The 21,833-nt window shown below is 41.8% G+C and overlaps 2 protein-coding genes across 2 annotated transcripts; both read right to left on the reverse strand.

The window, feature by feature from the left end:
* Nucleotides 1-270: 270 nt before the first annotated feature.
* LOC136944567 (potassium-transporting ATPase alpha chain 1) lies at nt 271-8,952 on the reverse strand. Its single transcript, XM_067238377.1, has 24 exons — nt 8,884-8,952; nt 7,655-7,737; nt 7,320-7,442; nt 7,076-7,135; nt 6,754-6,957; nt 6,499-6,612; nt 6,098-6,232; nt 5,779-5,896; nt 5,367-5,635; nt 5,001-5,199; nt 4,763-4,872; nt 4,481-4,615; nt 4,025-4,217; nt 3,524-3,699; nt 3,171-3,307; nt 2,924-3,074; nt 2,667-2,835; nt 2,388-2,542; nt 2,118-2,241; nt 1,702-1,847; nt 1,322-1,455; nt 986-1,087; nt 685-776; nt 271-477 (listed from the first exon to the last, which is right to left on the reverse strand). Exons 2-24 carry the CDS (start codon nt 7,664-7,666, stop codon nt 449-451), a joined length of 3,087 nt encoding a protein of 1,028 aa, XP_067094478.1. The 5' UTR covers nt 7,667-7,737; nt 8,884-8,952; the 3' UTR covers nt 271-448.
* A 2,162-nt stretch (nt 8,953-11,114) lies between these two features.
* On the reverse strand, nt 11,115-20,269 carry LOC136944892 (proline-rich transmembrane protein 1-like). The gene is made up of 3 exons (XM_067238816.1): nt 19,689-20,269; nt 18,427-18,596; nt 11,115-12,021 (listed from the first exon to the last, which is right to left on the reverse strand). Exons 1-2 carry the CDS (start codon nt 20,073-20,075, stop codon nt 18,450-18,452), a joined length of 534 nt encoding a protein of 177 aa, XP_067094917.1. The 5' UTR covers nt 20,076-20,269; the 3' UTR covers nt 11,115-12,021; nt 18,427-18,449.
* Between the last annotated feature and the right edge of the window lie 1,564 nt (nt 20,270-21,833).

A 21,833-nucleotide genomic window follows, 5' to 3' on the forward strand; every position in this document is an offset into this window, starting at 1 on the left:
TGTTCACCTTGTCCTACCAGATTTGTCTAGGGTAGTTAATAAGAGTATGTGGAAGGGAGCAACGCTTTGAAATGGAGCAAAACCATGGCATGTGTTCTGCTTTAGAATCCAGCTCATCTCGAGTCATTTAATAGTATTCTAGAGTTAGGAAAAATGTTGCAAGCCATTGCTGTTGTCTGCTGGAAATTAATTAGTTAAAAGTCTGATGGATATATCACTCACTTTATTAGTACAAATACATTTGATTTCAAGTACAAGGTTTTTGGCCAATCTGTCTTGGACACAAATCATAATCTTGAATATGGTGCTGGTACCTATGGAATATAATGTAGAAGAAGCACTTGAATACTGGACCACTATGAACGTTAACACAACTCTTATTCACACATGACTTGATTGTTTGATACCGTAGGACCTAATAAAAAGACTTGCCACCTGGGTCTGTCTCTCAGTAGTAAAGCTCCTGGTCCCACCAACCTGAGGAAAATGGAAATTATGAAGATTAGGAGTGATTCCTGTGTGGATGGATACAATAGGTGGTATAGATGAATAGCTGGTTAAATAGACAGATTTATAATTAAATGGATGAATAGATGGATACATGAATGGCTAGGTGAATGAATGGGTGGATTGATAGATGGTTGGGTAGAAAGGCAGGAGGATGGATAGATGGATGAGACTCACTTCCTGGATATCGTCTCACTCCCAGTTTTCTGATCTCGTCATAAACAAAAATTAGAATTCCATATGGCACTGGAACAAACCACCACTGAACCCTGCAAACGTAGTCCAATTCATCAGTTATAATGACACAAAATTGCAATTTAAACCACGTCACAGTGCAACAATATCATCTCAACACTACTTGTAGGTGCAGTTTTTTGCCAGATCATGAATCATGGATCATGATTACAAAGTGGAAAGGGCATGGATGAGGGTTATTACCAAGATGGTCAAGGTGTAGGGTGAACAGTGTGATGTGTACCTGATGGGCATGAAGTTAAAAATGTTTGGCATCCCCGGGCAGTAACACAGCAGGTTACCCAAAAGCAGCTGGAATACGATAGCACTTACTAGAACCTTGTTCCTGTCAAATGGAACAGTAGATCAAGAAAAAACATCTGTTCATTTCAAAAGTATAATAAAATACAGACAGTACTGTAAACAAATATATAACAAGTATGTTTGGCCGTAGGCTAACTTTGCACAAGTTCATCAGCTTATTAAATACTTCTCATTTAAAAAATCATTGGAATTACATACATGAATGATTGAAATTCAGTCCACAGTTTGAATTGGCTCATTTATAATATGTACTGACCTGAACAAGCCCTGCTGAAAGACCGACAGGCGACGGGTCTTCCTAATAAGGACATCTGAGATCTGGCAGATCTCTATACTGACGAAAAAGACCGTGTAACATGTGTACTGCTGGTAGAGCCGCTGGCTAAAGGTCTGAGGAAAAAGGAGAAATAGGCGGATCATAAAATAGAAGGAGAAAGGAAGAAATGATTAGGAGGAGAAGAGGAGGGTGAGGGATACTCTTGTGGACAATATAACAAGTGTCCCCCTGGAAGTAGACAAGCTGTCTGTAGATCTGAAGACAAGCTGGACGAGGTGAGGAGGGTTAAAACAAAGGAGATGAGAAAGAAAAGAAGGGAAGAAGACCACAGAACTGAGTTTACTTTCAAACACACTTACCCACTCCTGGCCATAGCTGTCCTGTACATCCTGCAGGTGTGTGTTCTCCCACTGGGACCGGAGGCCAACGCACAGCAAGGGGTACCAGCCTTCCTGCGCCATGGCAGTAAAGTAATCTGTAAAGCCTGCAAAGGACTGGATCGCTCCTGAGGAGGGGGAGAGAAGGGGAGAGGGGAGACATGATAATAGGCTCTGTTGGTACACAGAGACATGCAAACGCACTCACACACATATACAGTTGTACACTCATGTTGTCTTGACATCCCAGCAAGTTCCCCAAGTTACCCTTGAGCAAGTTATTTCTGACACGAAGATTATGAATGCACATGCAGTGCTCCAGTTGTGCACAGTGTGTTCTGTAAGTACATAATTTGTATGTACATTTGATATACACAGAAGGAAGTATGACCTCTAACCTATCTGGAAGTAGGAATAGGCAGCCAGCGCTTCGTTGACCAGCCTATCCCTGCGTGGGTTCCTGGGCTTCAGATTCATGATGTCACTCTCTGCCTTCTCATAAGCGAGTGAGACAGAGGGGTACTGTGGAATTGGAAAGGACAAGACAAGGATTGGTCTTACAGTCCAGGGCGCCTTCATACTGTAGATTTATGCAGCTAATGAGAAGGGAGGAGGGGATGTGTATTGAGCCAATGACAAGTGAGGGAGGGGAGAACGTAGAGACTCACAATGTCAGTGGCCAGTTCGATGAAAAGGATGGTGATGCAGCCGAGAGGAAGAGGCACACTGACGGTGATGTAGATGAGGTAGGGTGTGAGCTCAGGGATGTTCTTGGTCAGGGTGTAGGCGATGGATTTCTTCAGGTTATCAAAGATCAGACGACCTAAGGGTTTAGAGGAGGCGCAGGGGTTACCATAAGGACCGGAACCAGGCTCAAACACACATACACACGCATAACTACACACACATACGTACATGCATGAGTACACACACACAGACTCACTCACCCTGCTCCACCCCGGTGACAATGGAGGCAAAGTTATCATCCAATAGGATCATGTCTGCTGCATTCTTGGCAGCATCAGAGCCGGCTATTCCCATAGCGATACCAATGTCTGCCTTCTTTAAAGCTGGAGAGTCATTGACACCGTCCCCAGTCACTGCCACAATGGAACCCTGGATGGGAAGAGGCAGAGGAGTTAAAGTACATGTGTGTGTGTGTGTGTGTGTGTGTGTGCAGTTAGTGAATAGCTGTGTGCCTCACCAGGCGTTGGCAGCTTTCTACAATAATGAGTTTCTGCTGGGGGGAGGTTCGTGCAAACACCATCTCCGGATGATTCCTCAAAGTGTCATCCAGATCATCACTGCTCATTTCTTTCAGTTGGCCCCCACTGATCACACATGCCCGTGCATCCCTGCACCCCAGGTAGACGCATACACACAATTACATTACAGAAGGATACACATGCACATATAGGGAGAGGTTAGGAGAGTGTGTGGCAGAAACTGACCTTTTGTTGACCTGCTCCACAGGGATACGTTTCCTGGCAGCAATGTCCTCCACTGTCTCACTTCCCTCTGAGATGATCCCCACGTTTGCCGCTATGGCCTTCGCAGTGATTGGGTGGTCTCCAGTCACCATGACAACCTGCCAAGGTAAGGTATGTTGCCATAAGAGTGTGGTGTGTGTGTACTACTTGAAACTGAAAAGCTTGAAACTGAAAAACTGTCTCGTAATATTGTGCAACTACATATACAAATGTTATGCCCCACCCCACCATCGCCCTCTCACCCACCCACCCTTGCCCCCCCACCCCACCCTCCCCATCCTCCCACTCCTCTGCTCCTTCCCTCCATCTCGTACCCGGATCCCTGCTGTGCGACACCTCATGACGGCATCTGGCACTGTGGCGCGGGGCGGGTCGATCATGGAGATGAGACCAGCAAAGCATAGGCCTGAGGTGGTGAAATTCATCTCATCTGAGTCGAAGCGGAAACCTCTGGGAAACTCCTTCTCATTCAGGTAGATATGACAGAAACCTGTAGGCAGCAAATACAATCACCACCATAATACAGTTATTTTACATTTACATTTAGTCATTTAGCAGACGCTCTTATCCAGAGCGACTTACAGTAAGTACAGGGACATTCTCCCCGAGGAGCCATTTTACTCCTATGCTGTATGGAGTTAGATACAAAATATTCCTGTCCTCCTTCACCACCTCAGCCACCACTCTCCCCAAGCCTTCCCACTTCTCCAGATCCCTCTTTCCAAGAGCTTTTCATCCCTCCCTTCAATACCCTCCCCCTGACAACCCTTCAGCACTTCTTCTCTTTCAGGGTCTTTCCACAGATAAAGCCTCACCCAGCACTCTCTCCCCTAGACTCCCCAGGTCCATGTATGCAGTTTGGAAGGCCTCTTTCCATTGCTCGTCCAGAGGCAACTCCTGGCCTTTGATTAGGATGGTTGAGCAACGCTCCAGGATCCTCTCTGGGGCTCCCTTCATCACCAGCAGGTAGCGCAAGTCAAGGGGGTCTTCCAGCTCATGCACTGACAGCTACTCACCACCAGAGGGAAAGAGAGAAAAGGGAAAAAAAAGAGGTGGGTGGAAAGGAGGGGAAGTTTTCTTTTTTTCTTGTTGAGTTCTTTAAATTAATCATTTACTCAGCTGCTACTGCCAATATTTATAAAACCTACCCCCTGACCTTGATCTGTTACGTGAATCAATGTAAAAACATATTTACTCACACAATTCCTGTAACAAGTTGTCATAGATGTGTTGCTCAATCTTAACCAAATGTTCCATGTTAAACATTTTACCTGGAACTTGTTTGTGGAATTGAAAGGAATCTCCACTGTCTTCTTGAAGCGCTCTCTGTATTCTATGATGTTACCTATGGTCAGCTCAGTAAACTTCAACAGGGCCGTTTCAGATGCATCGCCCACCACTATTCTCTGTGACGTAGGAGAATGAGAAATAGAGTTCACATGTATATGTTTACACTTTTTCCAGTGATGGAACTAGTGGTATAAGGGATCAATTTAAGATTTAGGCTAGTTTATTGCTAGTAATCTACTAGCTCTAAGTCTACATCCACTTACCCTTGGAATAGGCAGATTCTCTTGATTGGGTTTGAAGATGGCTCTGTTACACAACGCTGCCACCCTTCCCAAAGCACGCCAGGTCTCTGACGATTGGTCAAAACTCTGTCCTAACAGGCCAATGAGAAAGAACAGTTGTGAAACTAATCTCATGTTTACAAATACATTTTTATCTCTCCATCACACAAATGTCACCTTCATAACAGTGAACACGACACCTGAATCCATGGATTCTAACCTGACTGGTCTTCTGTGGTGTCGGCAGCATGTATCGTGTTGTCGAACCACAGATGGGCTACAGTCATGCGGTTCTGAGTGAGGGTTCCAGTTTTGTCTGAGCAGATGACTGAGGTAGAACCCAGGGTCTCCACCGCTTCCAGGTTTTTCACAACACAATTTTTCCTGGCCAGACGCTTGGCAGTCAAAGACAGACAGACCTGGGGAGAGAGAAACAGGTGCTAAAGTCAAGCAAGAGTAGGGCGAGAGACACCATGGATGGACCACTGTAATATTGACAGTTGTGCCTTTAAAAATAGGGCCCCTCACACTAACACTCTGGAGAAACCAGCAACACTGGAGGAACCCATATGTGTTGGAGACTCACAGTAACAGTAGCCAGCAGACCCTCTGGGACATACGCCACCACAATTGCCATGAAGAAGATCATGGCTTCCAGGAAGCGGTAGCCAATAAACATGGCCACCACAAAGAAAGTGAAACCAAAGAAGATGGCCAGCCCAGCAATGATGTCAACAAAGTGCTCAATCTCTATGGCAATGGGAGTCTTCTCATTGCCGACACCTGATGCCAAGGTGGCAATGCGCCCAATAATGGTGCGGTCTCCGGTATTGATGATGATGCCAGTGGCCACGCCTGGGAGAGGGACAAGGGAAGGTAATGGATATTTACATATGCGTGTGTGTGTGTGTTTGAGAGAGAGAGAGAGAGAGAGAGAGAGAGAGAGAGAGAGAGAGAGAGAGAGAGAGAGAGAGTGTAATTGAGATAGTGTCTGTAACCTTCCAGGCAGGTGGTGGAGAAGAATGCAATGTTCTTGGTCTCCAAGGGGTTCTCGTGGGTACACTCTGGTGTTTTTGACTGGGGCTCTGACTCTCCTGTCAGGGATGAGTTGTCCACCTGAGGGGAAAATGGAACATGGAACATCTTAAATGCACAACACAGTAACAAACTAGGTTGGGTAGACAGACATATAGATGAATTGTTGGATAAAGGAATGGATGGATAGATAGATGGATTGGAGTGCAACGAGGCAGTAGATAAATAGATATTTTATTCATCACACAGGGAAATTGTGTGATCTAGGTGTGAGTCACCTACCTTACAGCCATGTGAGGTGATAATGCGTATGTCAGCTGGCACACGGTCACCACCCTTAATCTCCACCAAGTCTCCCACCACTAGATCAACGGCATTGATCTCGTTCTTTTGCCCATCACGGATCACTAGGGCTTGCTACAGGGCACGTGCAAAGCAGGCAGCAGACAACATAGAAACCAAAAATACACAAAAGGAAATTATTTTAAATTCAAGATAAGATATTATGCTGAACTTCTCACAATGTACATAAATATACATCGTCATACTAATTCATGCTAATGTGTCTGTATTTCAATATATTCTTGTGGTGAAAGGGGTCAAATCAGACAGGGCTACATTGTCAAAAGAACACTGTTTGCTTTCAAATCAACAAATGCTTATTTTCTCCCGGCAGATTTTACCTGTGGCACCAGGTTCTTGAAGCTGGCAATAATGTTAGTACTCTTGAACTCCTGGTAGTAACCAAAGCATCCTGTCACCACCACAACAGCTATTAGAGTAATAGCTAGGTACAGCTAGTTAGGTTGAGGGAGAGAGAGGTGGAAAAGAAGAGAAATGCTTGTCTTACAATTACATTTTAAACAACACATTTCTAATGGTGGAATTTATGTTCCCTTCATTACCATGCCCCCCCCCCCCCCCCCCCCCCTCCTCACGTCGTCAAAGCTGGTGAGGTTTCCTCGACTGAGCTCAATGCCGAAAGCGATGAAGCAGATGGCCGCTGCCACCCACATCAGACACTGCAGCCCCCCGGCCAGCTGTCGAGCAAATTTCACATACTCTGGTGTACCTTTGGGGGGCTTCAATGCATTAGGGCCGTCCCTCTCCTGAACCTGTGTTACAATGGTGGTGGTCAGGCCCTGTAGCAGAGAGGAAGAAGAGGAGAGAAGGGAGAGAAGCAGGGAAGTTTGTTTGTGTGCCTGGGGAGGATTATAAATATATTTATATTACTGTATATATATTTAGTACATCTATTACCTTGGTAATACTTGTGGTGTACCTTATCTCCAACTCTTCAAGAGGTATCTGATGGTCATCCTGTGAAGCCACAGGACATACACATTACTTCTGATGTTAGGTTTACATGTATGAGCCTATGGGCATTGTAACAACTGACATCATCTCCAAGTAGCCTCTTATTGTATTCATGTCAATCTTCAAGAGTAATAATCAATACATTTCCAATCTTCTTATGTTTTTCTTTAAATGGCTCTCCACCTACTGTATCCATCTCTTTCTTCATGCCCTCCAGTCTCTCCTTCTTCTTCGTTTTTTTATTTTTCTTGATTTGGACGTCCATCTTGTCACCCATCTTGTCCATCTCCACAAACATATCATAGTCTTTCTGACAGACAGATAGAAGGACAGACAGGGCAAAAGGCAGGCAGACATTTCAGAAATCATGCAGCGGTTAAATCTGTAAAAAAATAAATAATCAAAAACCCTCCTTTGAAGAAACTCAATCCGAAACAGGAATTCTTGGGGTAAGTTCTTCAAGGACATGATACTGGCCTACTGCTTCTTTCAACATAAAAACAAATAATTTTTTTTTTTTACCCCTTTACTCATGGTTGCTGGCCGTCCGAAGGAGTCTCCGTCCAGATCAATAGAAGTCCAAACCCCCGAAATCTTGACTGCCTCTTAGATCCACACCAAAGTTTTTTTTTAGCTCCTCTATCTCCAACTCCCTCGACCAGGACTGCTCTGCATGGCTAGCCTTATATACCACCCCACTCTATAACACACCTGTACCCTCCCAACTTTATACTGATGCATGCAATGGCCAATGTCACCCCTGCCCAAGACACGCACACACACTCACAGACACGTACACACACACCTGTACTTGTAGAATTGATATCTAATCTTCACTAGCACGTTTCTACACTGACTGATAAACTGAGTCACTGTAAAAGGTAAATGTCATTGCAATGTCATTAACGCTGTAGGCAGGTTAATATCACCAATGTCACTCTCAAATAACTCTTTACGTCTAACTACCACTTAAGTTTCTTGATGCTGTCTTTTCATAGTAAACAACTGAAATGCACTGGACAAAACAATCAAACAAATAAGTATTTTAATGATGTTGACAGTTGTGGACAGGTTCAGGGTAAGATCTGTTAAACGGCTGAGGTAGAGGTGAATTTATAATGGGAATTATAAGTAAATGTCTGCCTGTGTTAAATTCCTCCACACTGGTCATACACATTCAAAACGAATGAATACTTCTTTTGTAATGTGCTTGCTGTAACAGGCATTGTGTGGTCTCTATCATCATCAGGAAATCATAATGAGGTGAAGCTAAGGATGTCCTTTCCTGACCGAAACTGAAGGTTACTCTCATCCCTTCCATGTCCAGACTGGAGCTGGTCCACCAATCAGATAAAAGAACCATGTTACATTATCATAAACACACAAGGGAAAGCTAGGATCAGTCTCTCTGGTCTGGTTTGCTGAGATTAGTGCAGTTGTGTAATGACACTGTAAGTCTCCTCCGCAGCATTGACTGTGTTTACCAAAAGGGGGCAGAAGGAGCAGAGCACTCATGAACTTGAAGGAGGTTATGGATCTCTCATATCTGAACTATTCAGAAACAAGTACACTTGAATAATTTTAGCAGACGCTTTTATTCAAAGCAACGTTAATGTAGAAATAACAGAAGATTAAGGATCAGAAATGCATTGTTCTACAGTTGTTCCGTCGTCTGAGTCAAGGAACGGTCTGTTTTTACAAGCAACATTGCAATGTAACCATCAGAAGGTGAACAATAACGTTGACCTTACTGTTCCACTGAAGATTTGGGGGGATTCACCGTGCCTTACAGTCGAGATGTGGTTTTGATGGTGGGTTTCCAGTTGCATACTCTCTTGGTTAGTCATCTATACGTCAACCTCCTCCTGGACTTCTGTTGGCTAGGCCGTGGGTTGGGTCCTGAGTAGCACTGGACTGTGATTGGCCTTTGAGCCGTCCCTCCGTCAGGGTATACTAGGTATATTAAATAGTGTTTAATATAGGTTATGGCTAGACTTTCCACTGGCTGCCCGCAGTGCCTTTATCTTTACATTGTTAATCCCTATGTCTAGAGCTCTACATACTGTGTGGTAGGTAATACTATGTGGTGGTCCTACCTGTTGACTCGATTGTTTGCATATTACACATACAATTGCGGTGTCGAATTGATTGCACCTTTGCACATACGATTGCAGTGTCGGATTGATTGCACTTTTGCACATACCAATGCAGTGTTAATTTGCTGATATTGATTTTGCACATATCGCTTACCACCAGAAGTTTGCGTTTAGACTACTCTAGCCCTCTCTGCAGACTTGCACATCATATTCATTGATACTGCCGGCGCCTAGTCTAGCCATCTTTTCTTATTTGTGAATTACTTCCTCTGCTGATATTTTATAGTACGACAATTTTCCTGTTTTAAACCTTGTTAATAAAAATCAAACCTTTTACGAATACGTTTCTGGTATTGTTGTGTATCCAAGGGTCAAACATTTCAACCTGGTACGGTTACAAGTGCATTAATTTAGATTGATAATCCCGAAAAAAATAAACGCAGTATCCCAATCAACGTTTGTAAAATCAAAGCAGTTTAACCTAAAACACAAACCGATGACCTCAGAATTCCATGTCAGCGCGCTCTTCTGAGCTTGCCAAATAGCCACTGTGGCACGCACACAGAAGTCCAGCTGTCGGACTCGGCACACAAGTCAGAATTGAGATACGCTGTGTCAAAGAAAGTTCTAGCGGCACTGTGTACATTTGAATATAGTCAAGAATGGCGGTTTCAATACAAGTTATTTAGTTTGCACAAACTTAAGTTAACTTAAGTAAACAGAGTACTCTGTGACCCGTCATAACGGAGGACATGTACAGGTCGTTCGGAAGAGAGGTGAAGAACCATCACACATGCACTGCCTTATATGAACTTAGAACAAATGTTTCTAGATGTCTTCCTATATGGTCAATCCATCAATATAGCGGTCTCTGTGATTGGCCAGCACTACTCAGTGACAGTTTGACTCCACACCAAGTGTCCCACAGTTCTTTGATGTCACAGCTTCCCCTCTAAATGAGGATAGTAAAGCTACCTTTAATGAAACACAAACAGAACACACACAATCTTCTTGGTCAAAAGGTCAGCTCCCTTTAGGCCACGGGAACTCAAGAATCCCCCAACCTCCGTGCCTCTGGCTTCTTAGTTAGGTATCATAAATACCTTAAGACAATCTGACTTCTTTCCCTACAGAGCAAAGTATAGAGCCTCAGCCTCTTACACTTCACTTAAAACTAGTCACTGGCTGTCCTTTATCAATGAACAAGGGAGTTTACAGATTACATACACATACATTTATGCATGTGCCTTAAATTTCTACCACAGCTGAGAAAACATAAAAAAATTAAAGAGTTTCTAAATTATAGGCCTACCAATCATCATATTTTGACTAAAACATTAAAAAAAATATTACATCAAGCTCAAAAAAACACTATTTGCGCTCAAATGAATGCGAAAAAATGTGCACGCTCGCATTAACTATAGATGTCCCTGCCAAAGCTGATATCAAACTTGTGTCCCTGAACTGTTGTATAGTGGGCTAAGCAAGGGGACTTTCTATAGCCTAGTAGTGCATTGTGCACAGGAAGCTTGAAAGGGAAAATAAGGATATGAATAAACTAATGTGCCCCAGTAGATGTCTAACTATGCCTCTGCCCACACATGTAGGCTAATTGTTTTCACATGCTCGCTACACATTCGGACACGCACACACCCCGTGACACGAACAAACCGGTTGTTATCCGATCGGGATACAAGTCTAGTCGAGTCTAGTTGACGTGGTCCCATACTGAAATGGGGCTTTATGATCATAATCACACGTGATCATACCTTTCAAACGGATGTTTGATTACTCAGTTGTTAATTTCTAAAAGAAACATAATAAGAATGATTTTTCTTTAGACCTGCCCCAGAAAGCTCACCGTGGAATATGTAATTTTTCTGAAGTTCATAGACAAGACGTTAGCCCAGTTTATTGGATTTTGGTACAGATACAGTTAAAAAAGCAGACATTAAAAACAAACTGAAATATTTTCAATAATACATGTCTTATGATCTTTCCTGTCACAATGATTAATGACATAATTTTTTGTTATCGTAACATTTAATGACAGAGATTTGGTATTATAATGTGCAAGCATTGCATTCGAAACGTTTACACTGTGTCGACAAATATGAGTATAGCACAAAGCCATAAGATCATTCAAATAAAATATATAAATCTAATGTTTAAAAAGTATAATTGATTTGCATGTGATAGCATTTTGCTTGTGTCATGGTACAGAAGTGAAATAACAGAATATACATTTAATTGGCTCTGTTCTGTGACAGCTTACAATAAAGCTGAATATCATCTAATAAGGATAAAAGAAAATATAAACATTTAACAGTTGGTTGGTATATTTTGTTTTAGTTATACTACCTATAACTGCAGCATGGAGTCCAAGACAGATTTCCCTTTGGAGACAATAGTTTTATTGTATGTTTTCTTATCTTACTGGTAATTTAATTAAACTATATTTATCTGCTGCTCCCAATGATACATACATGCACATACCCATTGAAGCACAAACAGGAAGATGATTGATGAAATCAATCATCTTCATCATGAAAGTATGGAGGAGTTGTGGGATACAGGTGGTAAGAGTGTGTGTGTTTGTGTAAGTAGAAGGGAAGGGGGTGGGGCAAAATCAATGTTGATCTATGACAAATTTGCCGGTGATGACAATTAGGATGATCCAAAAGATTGGTAATGGTGATGCCGGTCCCCCAGCGTGGTTCAGAATCCTGGCCCGACGAGAGCTCTTTAGAACCACCTCCTGATCCCTCTGGTTGTTACCATCTCTTGTCTGGTCTGGAGAGGGACAAAGGGGTTAGTGCAGGGATGGGAAGAAGGGAGGTGAGGTCAGGGAGAGAGAATGGTGGGTGGGGATAAGGAAGGAGGAATTGGAGAAAGAAGAGGGGGATTGAGATGATTGGGAGAAGAGGAAAACAGAGATCAATATTGATGGAAATAAACAGAGCCAAAAAAGATGGGACAGCAGGGGAAGAAATGTGGTTACTTGAGGAAATGCAGTCACAAATGTCTGAGATATTTGGTGGCAAGTGAAGAGGGAATTGACCACTGATCAATTAACAACAAATAAAGATGACAAATAATGATTACTATATTACTTTTATACTAGAATAGAATTAGAATGTTCTGTATATAACAATGTTTGATCTATACCCTGCTATATTAGCTATGAGAAAAATATGCCTGTCTATGAATTGTGTTGCTTGTAATATTGATAAATATTATCAAGCCAAACCTGCCAGGGATCCATTTCAGAAAAAAAGAACTAGCCTAATTGGCTTGAGTCTTATCTCTATCTCAACTAGCTAATTTAATCTGTAATGTAGGGCCTTGCTACTGTCAGACTTTATATTTTGTTGGTTCCAAAACAGCAGAGAAGTGAAAGAGTGGCGGAGAGAGAACAGTGAAAAAAAAGAAGAAGAAAGAGACAAAGGCAATTGGAGCTCAGTCTTGGCATGAAAATGTTGCGTGAGAGGAACATGTTCTACTAGTTTAAACCTCCAGATTGCTGGCAGCTGCCAGCCCTCTCTGAGTTTATTTTTTGTGTTAGTATGTATTCGCACATGGGTCAAGTTACAGGTTAGTGGAACGGCAGCCCTCCAATCCAGAAGGTTTAACCAATTGGTCACCTACTTTCAAGACCTGAAAATATTCTTTCTACAGTTCAAAGTTTTTTCCCACTCGCCAGCCCTAACAGATAGGGAAAAGGTTATGAATAAGTGGGAACATGGGAGGGAACAGCTTTCTGGAAGGGAATAATACCCTGGCATGTGGTATGTGAACAAAATACTGTAGCCATTGCCTTCAACTTTTCAGTGCTGGAGGACCCATGTGTTCCTAATCAATCACCGATTATCAATTGTTCACAGGTTCCAGGTCATCCACTACACATCTTTTAATGTATGTTGATAGACAGTTTACATAACATTAGAATAAACACATTTTAAGGAAAATAAACATCACAATATAATTGTTATAATTATGCATCTACACAAAACTAGAATGACACAGCAATTCCTGAGGTCATTCACTTTTGTATCATTAGAGTGAGCAAGGCCGGATTAACCATTAGGGCAACCGGGCACTTGCCCAGGGGGACATAACATCTAAGGGGCCCTGGACAACGTCAACTAAATGTTATATTATGTTATGAACGCAGTCCTTACTTTCCTTAATGTGAGCACTTTATTGCAACTCGTTCGATCAAAATATTATGTTAAATCATGTCAAAAACAGTTTTTGTGTAGTCTAGTACATTACATTTAGTCATTTAGCAGACGCTCTTATCCAGAGCGACTTACAGTAAGTACAGGGACATTCCCCCGAGGCAAGTAGGGTGAAGTGCCTTGCCCAAGGACACAACGTCAGTTGGCATGACCGGGAATCGAACTCGCAACCTTCGGATTACTAGCCCGAAGTAGCAGTAGCAGCCTGCACAAATGCCGCTTGCGGCTTGCCAGCTCTACGCCGTGGACACTGCGAGCGAGAGTCACGTGACTTGAAGCGCTGCGGCTGGAGGAGAGCGTTCTATGGGGAGAAGCAGTGTAGCAAGATGGAGAAGCAGTTAAGCGGGAGTGCTAAAAAGAAAATTAAAAGAAAAAAATAATTGAAGTTAGTCGCCAATTTTTGTTTTGGGGGGGGAGGGGGGGCTTGAGCCTTGTTGCCCAGGGCACAGAAAATTGTTCATCCGCCCCTGAGAGTGAGAGGAATATATATCTATATATTTTTTTTTTTACAATTTGTCTATGTTACAAGTTGTACTTTATTGGAATTTGTAAACTGTCATCTTCGTTTTATGCTATTTTATGCTTTGTTTTATGCTGCAGTTGTGAAGGATAGGTAATCATGTCCTCAGTATGCTCAACTGCTCATCTGGGCGTCAGCTTAGGGGGGCCCCAGGGCTGGAGAAGGCTTTCACATGGGCTAAGCTTGACTGTGAGTTTGCCTTATATTTTACAACACTTGTTAGTTGTATTTTCTTCTGCTATGCTTGAATTCCCTGTAAAAAAACCTCAGTGCCTCCGAAAGACTTTGAAGCAGACCATTTCGGTATCTTTGATCTACAGTATTCATTATTCTTGAGTCCCAATTTTTGTGTGGTGTTGCTATCTTTCCACTTAGCTGACTGATAAAAGCGTAAACTCCTGAACCTAGACTGAAGCCACAAATGACTTTAGAATGGAAAAACCACGATGTCTTCTTAACAAAATAAATGTATACAAATACCAATGTGATGATGCTAAACAATGACAAATGTTGCAAGAAGATGACAGTAACAGAAGTTACAAAGAGTCAAATACACAGCTAAACCTGCTAGGGATCCATTTCAGATCTCTATCGATTGCTGTGTGGGCCTGTTGATGTCCCCTGCCCCAAGTAGTCTATCCAGGACATTTCAGTCCTTTACTAAATTATGTTTAACTTTTGTGTATATTGAACCTCCACTCCGAAACACATATATCACCTGAAGGGAGAACAATGGCCTTTTTGGGGAAGCATCCTAAAGCGTGCTGTACTCAAGAACACAAGGTAAACAGGGATCTTAAACCAGCAAATCTATTGTTCAACAGTTGTTTTCTTCTGTTTGTCTAGTCAGGCTCTAACTGTATTATCCATTCTCCTCAAAGGGGGCATTTTTAGTGAATAAGCGCAGCTAGTTCAGGCCGGGCAATCGGGCAGCGCGCGTCATTCATTTATCAGGGACGTAAGGCGTCTTACTCCACCTTCTTTTCCATCGCCCAGTACCACACCCATGTTAGCAGCGCATATCCATTGGGCCACGTCCGATAAGTCGTCTTTAAAAGACGCGCGGATACGCACACACACGCACACACTCAGCCCATTTGTTGTATGATCAGTGCTGCTGCCACCCTCCACCATCCCCTTCTCCCCCATGTTGTCTGTTCTATCCACCAGGGGGATTATATCTCTATTGCTCCCTGCCTCATATGTCATGTATGTATGTGTTGCATCGAGGAGGCAGGGAGTGCTTCCCTTAGATCATCCACTATGCCAAAGTAAAATCTACATGTCCATGTCATGTAACAATAAATGCTCAAATCTAATACGTGATTGTCTTGACTGAACTAATTTCCAACTGTGTTAGTTGAAAGTAACACCATAAACCACGGCAGAGGGAAATAAAAAATGCTTTCTCACCTGAAAACAGGAACTTGGAACTTTCAGAAACTAAAATAGGGGAATTTTGAAACCAATAAACTGTCAAAGAGAGCAACCGCTAAAGCAAAGGATATTGAAAGTGTAGATAACTCTAAGTTTCTACATACCCAGCAGATTCTACATACCAGTGGCCTTAAAAACCCTTCTGAAGTCAGCATTACAAACATGGCGACACACAGGGAACTAGACTTGAGTCTCCTAGCAACTCTTCAGACAAAGAAAACAGGAGATAGAGATTCTATCTTTCTGCTGAGACATGACAGATTCACGTTACCCCAACCCCCTCTCAAACTAAAATAGACTATTCTAATTAGGGTCAGACAAAGTATATGTGGAAGTCTCTGTGCGTACAATCTCATACAGTAAGTCTGGAAAGGTTTTCCAAAGACACCGATGGCCAATCTCAACAAGGAGTTGATAAAAGGAAAAGAAAATAATTATAGGTTGGGTTGATACCATTATTTTCTTTTACTCTTTGCAAAGTTGCAAAGTTCCTGTTGAGGCTGTGTTTCTCAAGGTTGTGTTGTAAATAGAGGTAAAGAGAATGAGCATTACTTGCTTTATTGAGAGGCATTATTGCTCATTCAACCACACCAAACAAAATGTCATGCATGGGAACTAAGGTTGAAAAAGACATGCTCAAAGATGTGCTTGAATTGAACAAGAACAATGTTCTGATTTATTACATGTAAAATGTCTTATTTGCCATTTCTCAACCTGAGTTGACTAGGTGTGGTGTAGCATTGTGGTCAACAAAATGTTGATTGCCTGAGACAGGGTCCTGCAAAGCATGACCAATCTAAGCCATATGTTTTTTTGAGAGCGGCTACACAGATCTCCTAAACCCTGGCCCCATGGCAGGCTGTGGAATGGGGAATGGAAAGAAGAATCCACATGTTGACAATACCATGACTGGCATTTAAGTTATTTAGGCAGAATCCCTCAGCATTTTGCTGGAAGTTGTAATGTTGGCAAGCTCATTTTGTGATCTGGTCTGCATCTAACTCATTTCACAGCAACCTAATAACATTTGTAATTGTGTATATAGGTGAGGTTTGATCAGTAACATGTCAGGAGGTGGAATAAACTTCAAGTAGACATCCCTCAGCAAGTAATCAAGTCAGAGATTTAGTAGAAGAACTTCTCCCATTTCACGTTTAAAAAAGTTAAAATGGTGTCTAGGCCACTCCTTTGGAATCTATCTGCCAGGGCCAAAAAATGTGGAGAGGCAAACGAACATAATCGGTCTAATGCACTCTTTACTGGACACCACTTCAGAACATCCTGACTGGAACCGGATCACAAATTCCTCTGTAAATGACCTCTTTTGGCCATCTGACTTGGATCCCTTGTCCGCTGTGTTAAAATGTATTTGTGTGTGTGAGAGAAAGACAGATTCCAGTTACTACCCCCACTGCTTCCGGCAGTAAAAACAATCCCTTCCCCCTCCCTATTTCTGTTGTGCAAATAGACTCCATTTGGCCTTGGAATAATTAGACTACGTACCAGTTTCCTTCCTCCCTATACTGAGCAGCAATTTTGATTATTCTGGAGCCTATGTGTGTTGTAGTGTATAGCAAGGTTTTAGCATCCAAAATAAGAGGATATTTGAAAAGATCTATTAAAAAAGTAGGAACATATGAAATATCCATTTAATACTGAGAGCATGGTGCCTTGGAAATCAACAGGATGTAGCATTTTTTGCTGGATATTCCCTTCTCAAAGTAAACTTATACCAAAATACAAAGTAATATAAGAAATAAAAATGCCAAATACATTCAATACATAACTTCAACTGAATATTCACTCATATTTAGGAATAGTTGGTCGCTCTGGATAAGAGCGTCTGCTAAATGATTAAATGTGGGCCTCGTTAGTTTCTACGGAAAGTACTCTGTGGTGCACTTGAAAAACCAAGTTCAGTCAAAGCATATTGAACTTCCGGCTCGTACTTGCGCAGTAAATGCAAAACCACCAAGATCCATTAGGGCCTTTGCTTCAAGCTGTTGGGAGTTAGGGATGAGGTAGGGGTGCAAACAAGCATATCTTGCTACACCCAACTTATGGAAACAGATCCGTAAAAATACTTCTTGAATGTATCGAAACAGTTGTAATATAATAATGGTGTTGTCAATACGGTCAATTTTTGTTACTAAAACTAATTAACACCCCTCTCTCACAAATAGCTTTGGTCAGGGTTTTGGCTGTCTCCTCAAAGGCAGTTTCATTTAATACTTTTGTGTCAGACTACTTGAGTTGTGTTTCTTGTCTTCTATATGGCATACTTCTGTACATTTTTCTGGTGTACCTTCTAACTAGGATCTCAAAATAAATTGTGCTAGTAGCAAATAAATGTTTGAATAGTGTTGCCTCATTGTCAATCAGCACCATTCAGAAAAAGAGGCTTCAGAAAAGACTTAAGGATGAGAGAGTCTGAGACAGAAAGAGAAAGGCAGACAGCAAGAGAGACAGAGAGAGGGAAATATCTTTGAAAGACAAAGAAAGGTCTGTGTGCAGAGTTGGGCCTTTCTTGAGTCAGAGACTGGGACAATGCTTGGAGTCACAGTCAGTGCATCAATGTGCAAAAATCACATATGATAGCTTCAAACCCCCTCATTTAAGCTTGCTTAAGAGTGGTAATTTGCATATGCACTAGGGGGGGAATAGAACAGAACTTGTTTCATTGGTGGAACATACTGATCGTTAATGAGCTCACCTAAACTTATTTTTATTAAGATCTAAAGGTATTCAAAATGTCAAAGTGTTAGATCTTCATATCGCAATGGAGATGTTATTATCTGTTGTATTATATGTTACCATCCCCCAGCTAGAAGTAATCCTGTAAAATGGTTTTGAATGAAGTATTTGCTATTGCATGAGATGTGTCATGTCACGTATTACATGTTATGTGTGTGTGTGTGTTTTGGGGTGTAAAGTTTAGAGAAAAAGAGCCATAGTTTAAAAACATCATGTGTAAGGAAGCAAGTAGGCAAAAACTATAACCTGTATAGGATCGGAGCTTTTCCTTATTGGTTGCGCACAACCACAGACATGACAATCCAGATGATGATGATGGCAAGACCGATTCCTAGGCCAGTGTGGTTCAGGTTCCTGGCCCGACGAGAGCTCTTCTGGGCCGCTTCTGCATTTCCTTGGTTGTTAGCATCCCTGGTCTGAAGTGGAAGGAGACAGGAGAGATATGCATCATTTGAGCTCTGAGATTCATGGAACTACACTGTTAGTAGTGACAAGAGTAAACAATATAAGCCTGAAATATAATCTCATATATCACGTATAACCTGGGGGTCCCACTCTTTTTCTCAAGGTTGTCATCAGGATTAGCTGCAAGCACAATGAGATTTATACAATTTGATTTGTATTGTTTTTAGGAAAGCAATGTCCTAAACCCTAAAAGAAGTCAAGGAATAACTCAGGAAAGGAGTTGTTCAGTGAGGGATCCTCTCCTTGTGATTTTATGGTAAAACGCGAAAAAAAAGTTATTGGAAAATACAAACGAAGATATCCAAAAAAGAGGCGAAAATTATATAACGGTTGAAAATATAAAACCGTTTTCATAAGGCCCAGAATAGCGTACACACAAACTACGCCTATCAGGATGACGTAATCTCCCCTGCCAGTAAATGGGTCCATTTATATATTATCAGAAATGCTCCCTTCTCTCATATAACGTCATCATTGCCTTTCTATTGTTTATATATGTGTTAAATAATACGTGTTTTAAACATCTAATAAGAGCTGTAACAGAAAGTTGACAAAAAATAACTTTCTGGAATGGACCTCAAAGTGCTAAGAATCCCGTAGAATCATGGTGTATTATATGCTTACAGTATAGTCTCACATAGCAATCTCTGTCTGATGATTCTCCATAGAAACATCAAGATAAAAAGAGACACACTCACTCACACTTGTTTCAAAAGGTTGTATGACTTGTCTGTTGTTTGCTATTGTGGTAATATCTTTATTTCAGACTGTTTCAATAGTTGGTAATAATTAATTAATTACCACTGCTTTATTTTTACATGTGCAATGTTCTTATCCATATAGGCAAAGAGAACATACTGTAGCAAAAGGCCTTGATTTGGAAAGAATGATTACTTTGATCATTTTTTACTCAAAGAGGGGTCATTTTTCTGTAACTGTCAAGGCATAGGCATAGTTTTGGCCGATGGCCAATCTCAAATAACCTAGCCTGTCAACAAGATGCTTCGTCTCAAAATCGGAACTTGGCATCAACTCCAACTCACCGAAATGGAGGAAACCAGCGCGGCGATTCCAATCGGCAAGCAACAGCACAGCATCGTGAAGATGGAGTATCCCAGGTAGTCCGGCACGGGGTTAGCTAAAGGAGCGCAAGTCACGTATACCGTCGTTGGCTGTACTGCAACGGTGGCTTGGGCGCCCTGGGGGTACATGCCGCCGGGATAGGGCTGGCCGTACCCCGGGGCTCCCATGGGTTGAGGCGGCGGTACGTATCCTTGCGGGTGGCCGGGGTAGTATCCGGGCTGGGGCTGGCCTGCACCGGGGTACTGGGGATATTCCTGGTATGAAGGTGGTGGTGGTTGTCCCATCATAGACTTTTCCCCCGAATTCCAAGCCGCAGGGGGGGCGCTAGGACTCTTGTTTGGATCCATAACGGTTTTCTCTTATCTTCTTTTTCAAAAAAAGTCAGGAAAATAATGTATTTCCACAGACTCAAAATAAAGTTGTATCTTAGAGGTAGTGCTGTAGGTTTCCACCTAGTTTTGCCCCATCCACACCCAATCTCAGTTGTTTAGGAACTGCCCGGTTGTGAAACTTGATTATTTGTCTCTTGTCCTCTCTCTCTGTCTCTGGACTTCTAATCTGGGCGGGGTCGGGTGGGTGGGTTGGTGGGGAGGGGGGAAGGAGCCAAAAGTGAACAAGATCATCCTCGTGATGTGTGTAACAAAAGTGTCACTGCAAACACTCTAGCGCCTCTGCATGGAGGCTTTTTTTATGGCAAATAATTAAGTAGTGGACTACAGTGTAGTATGAAATTGGGGAGGACAGGAGGAAAACCGAACTACTGCGTCATGTTATTTTATACTAGTTAGCCACTTATCTATATAGAGTATATGCTCTGCCCCACTCCTTCACACAGCCCTTTCCCCTCTGCCTGCAGGTGACGCTGTTAAAGTATTTTAATCAGAATTTCAATAATAGATTTTTTCCAAAGAGAGAATTTTTTTAATAAATTGTACTAAGATTTGGTAATGGTTTATTTCAACCAGTTACTCTTTTTTATATTTGGATATTCCTCTATCCTTAATATAAAGGAGGAGCATCCTCCTCTGCCTCTATGGACAAGCCTCCACTGATAAACGAATAGTAGATAAACAAACATCCACTTGCTAGGTTTTGTAAGCTAAGAGTTCGGTCTTTTGCCTACAGCTCTAGGGATCTAAAGGCCTTGAGGAAGTCCAGATACCTATGACTTTCGGAAGGCCATCAAAGATGCTAAATGAGCCTGTAAGTTGGAGTCCCACTATTACATCTCCAGCCCCAGGCACATGTGGAGTGGACTGAGTTAGCAGTGAAGCCCAGTCCATCGCCTCTCTTCACAATGTGCTCAACACCACCTACACACAGTTTGAGAAGAGCAACACCATTCCTTCAGCAAGATAGCTGAAGACCAGGAAACCAGAACTCTGGTTTCCTGGTCTTCTGGTTTCCTGGTCTCCACATAATAGGAGGGTTACATAAACATGCCCTTACACGCTAAATGTCTGTTATTACATGCTATATTAATATAACTTTTGGGGAGGAACACTTTTAGTTATGACGTTAAACTATACTTGTAATATAAATATATATATAATATATATAATAAATATAGAAAAAATATAATATATATAATAAATATAGTTGTAGCAAATAGCAAATGTTCGTCTTTGAAACTACCTACAGATTTGAAAATTCCGTTGGCTAATTACAGGGCCTAACCTAAATAATGAAAATAAATAATAACTGAACTTGTAACAGTTTGGTTACAAAGCACACTATTATGGTGAAATGTTATCTCGTGTTTGTTGAGTTAAAACCAAAATATTGTTGTTGCATAGCAAGCATCATAGCAAAAAGGCTAACAAACGTAAGAGTTAGCCTATACCCACCAATTAACATTAGCCCTTCATTCATGAAATGGATACCGTATAGTGATGGGCATTCCGGCTCTTTTTCGTGAGCCGGCTCGTATGGCTCAGCTCACCAAAAAGAGCCGGCTCTTTTGGCTCCCGAACGGCTCTTTAAAAAATACATGTTTTAACTATGAATTTGACTATGATGGGTGTGAAAACAATTTGAATTAAATTATGAAATGAAATCATACTCAACCGTAACCACATATCTTAAAAAATGCATTGATTTGTCAT

This window comes from Osmerus mordax, chromosome 6, assembly GCF_038355195.1.
Source record: "Osmerus mordax isolate fOsmMor3 chromosome 6, fOsmMor3.pri, whole genome shotgun sequence".
Taxonomy (NCBI): domain Eukaryota; kingdom Metazoa; phylum Chordata; class Actinopteri; order Osmeriformes; family Osmeridae; genus Osmerus; species Osmerus mordax.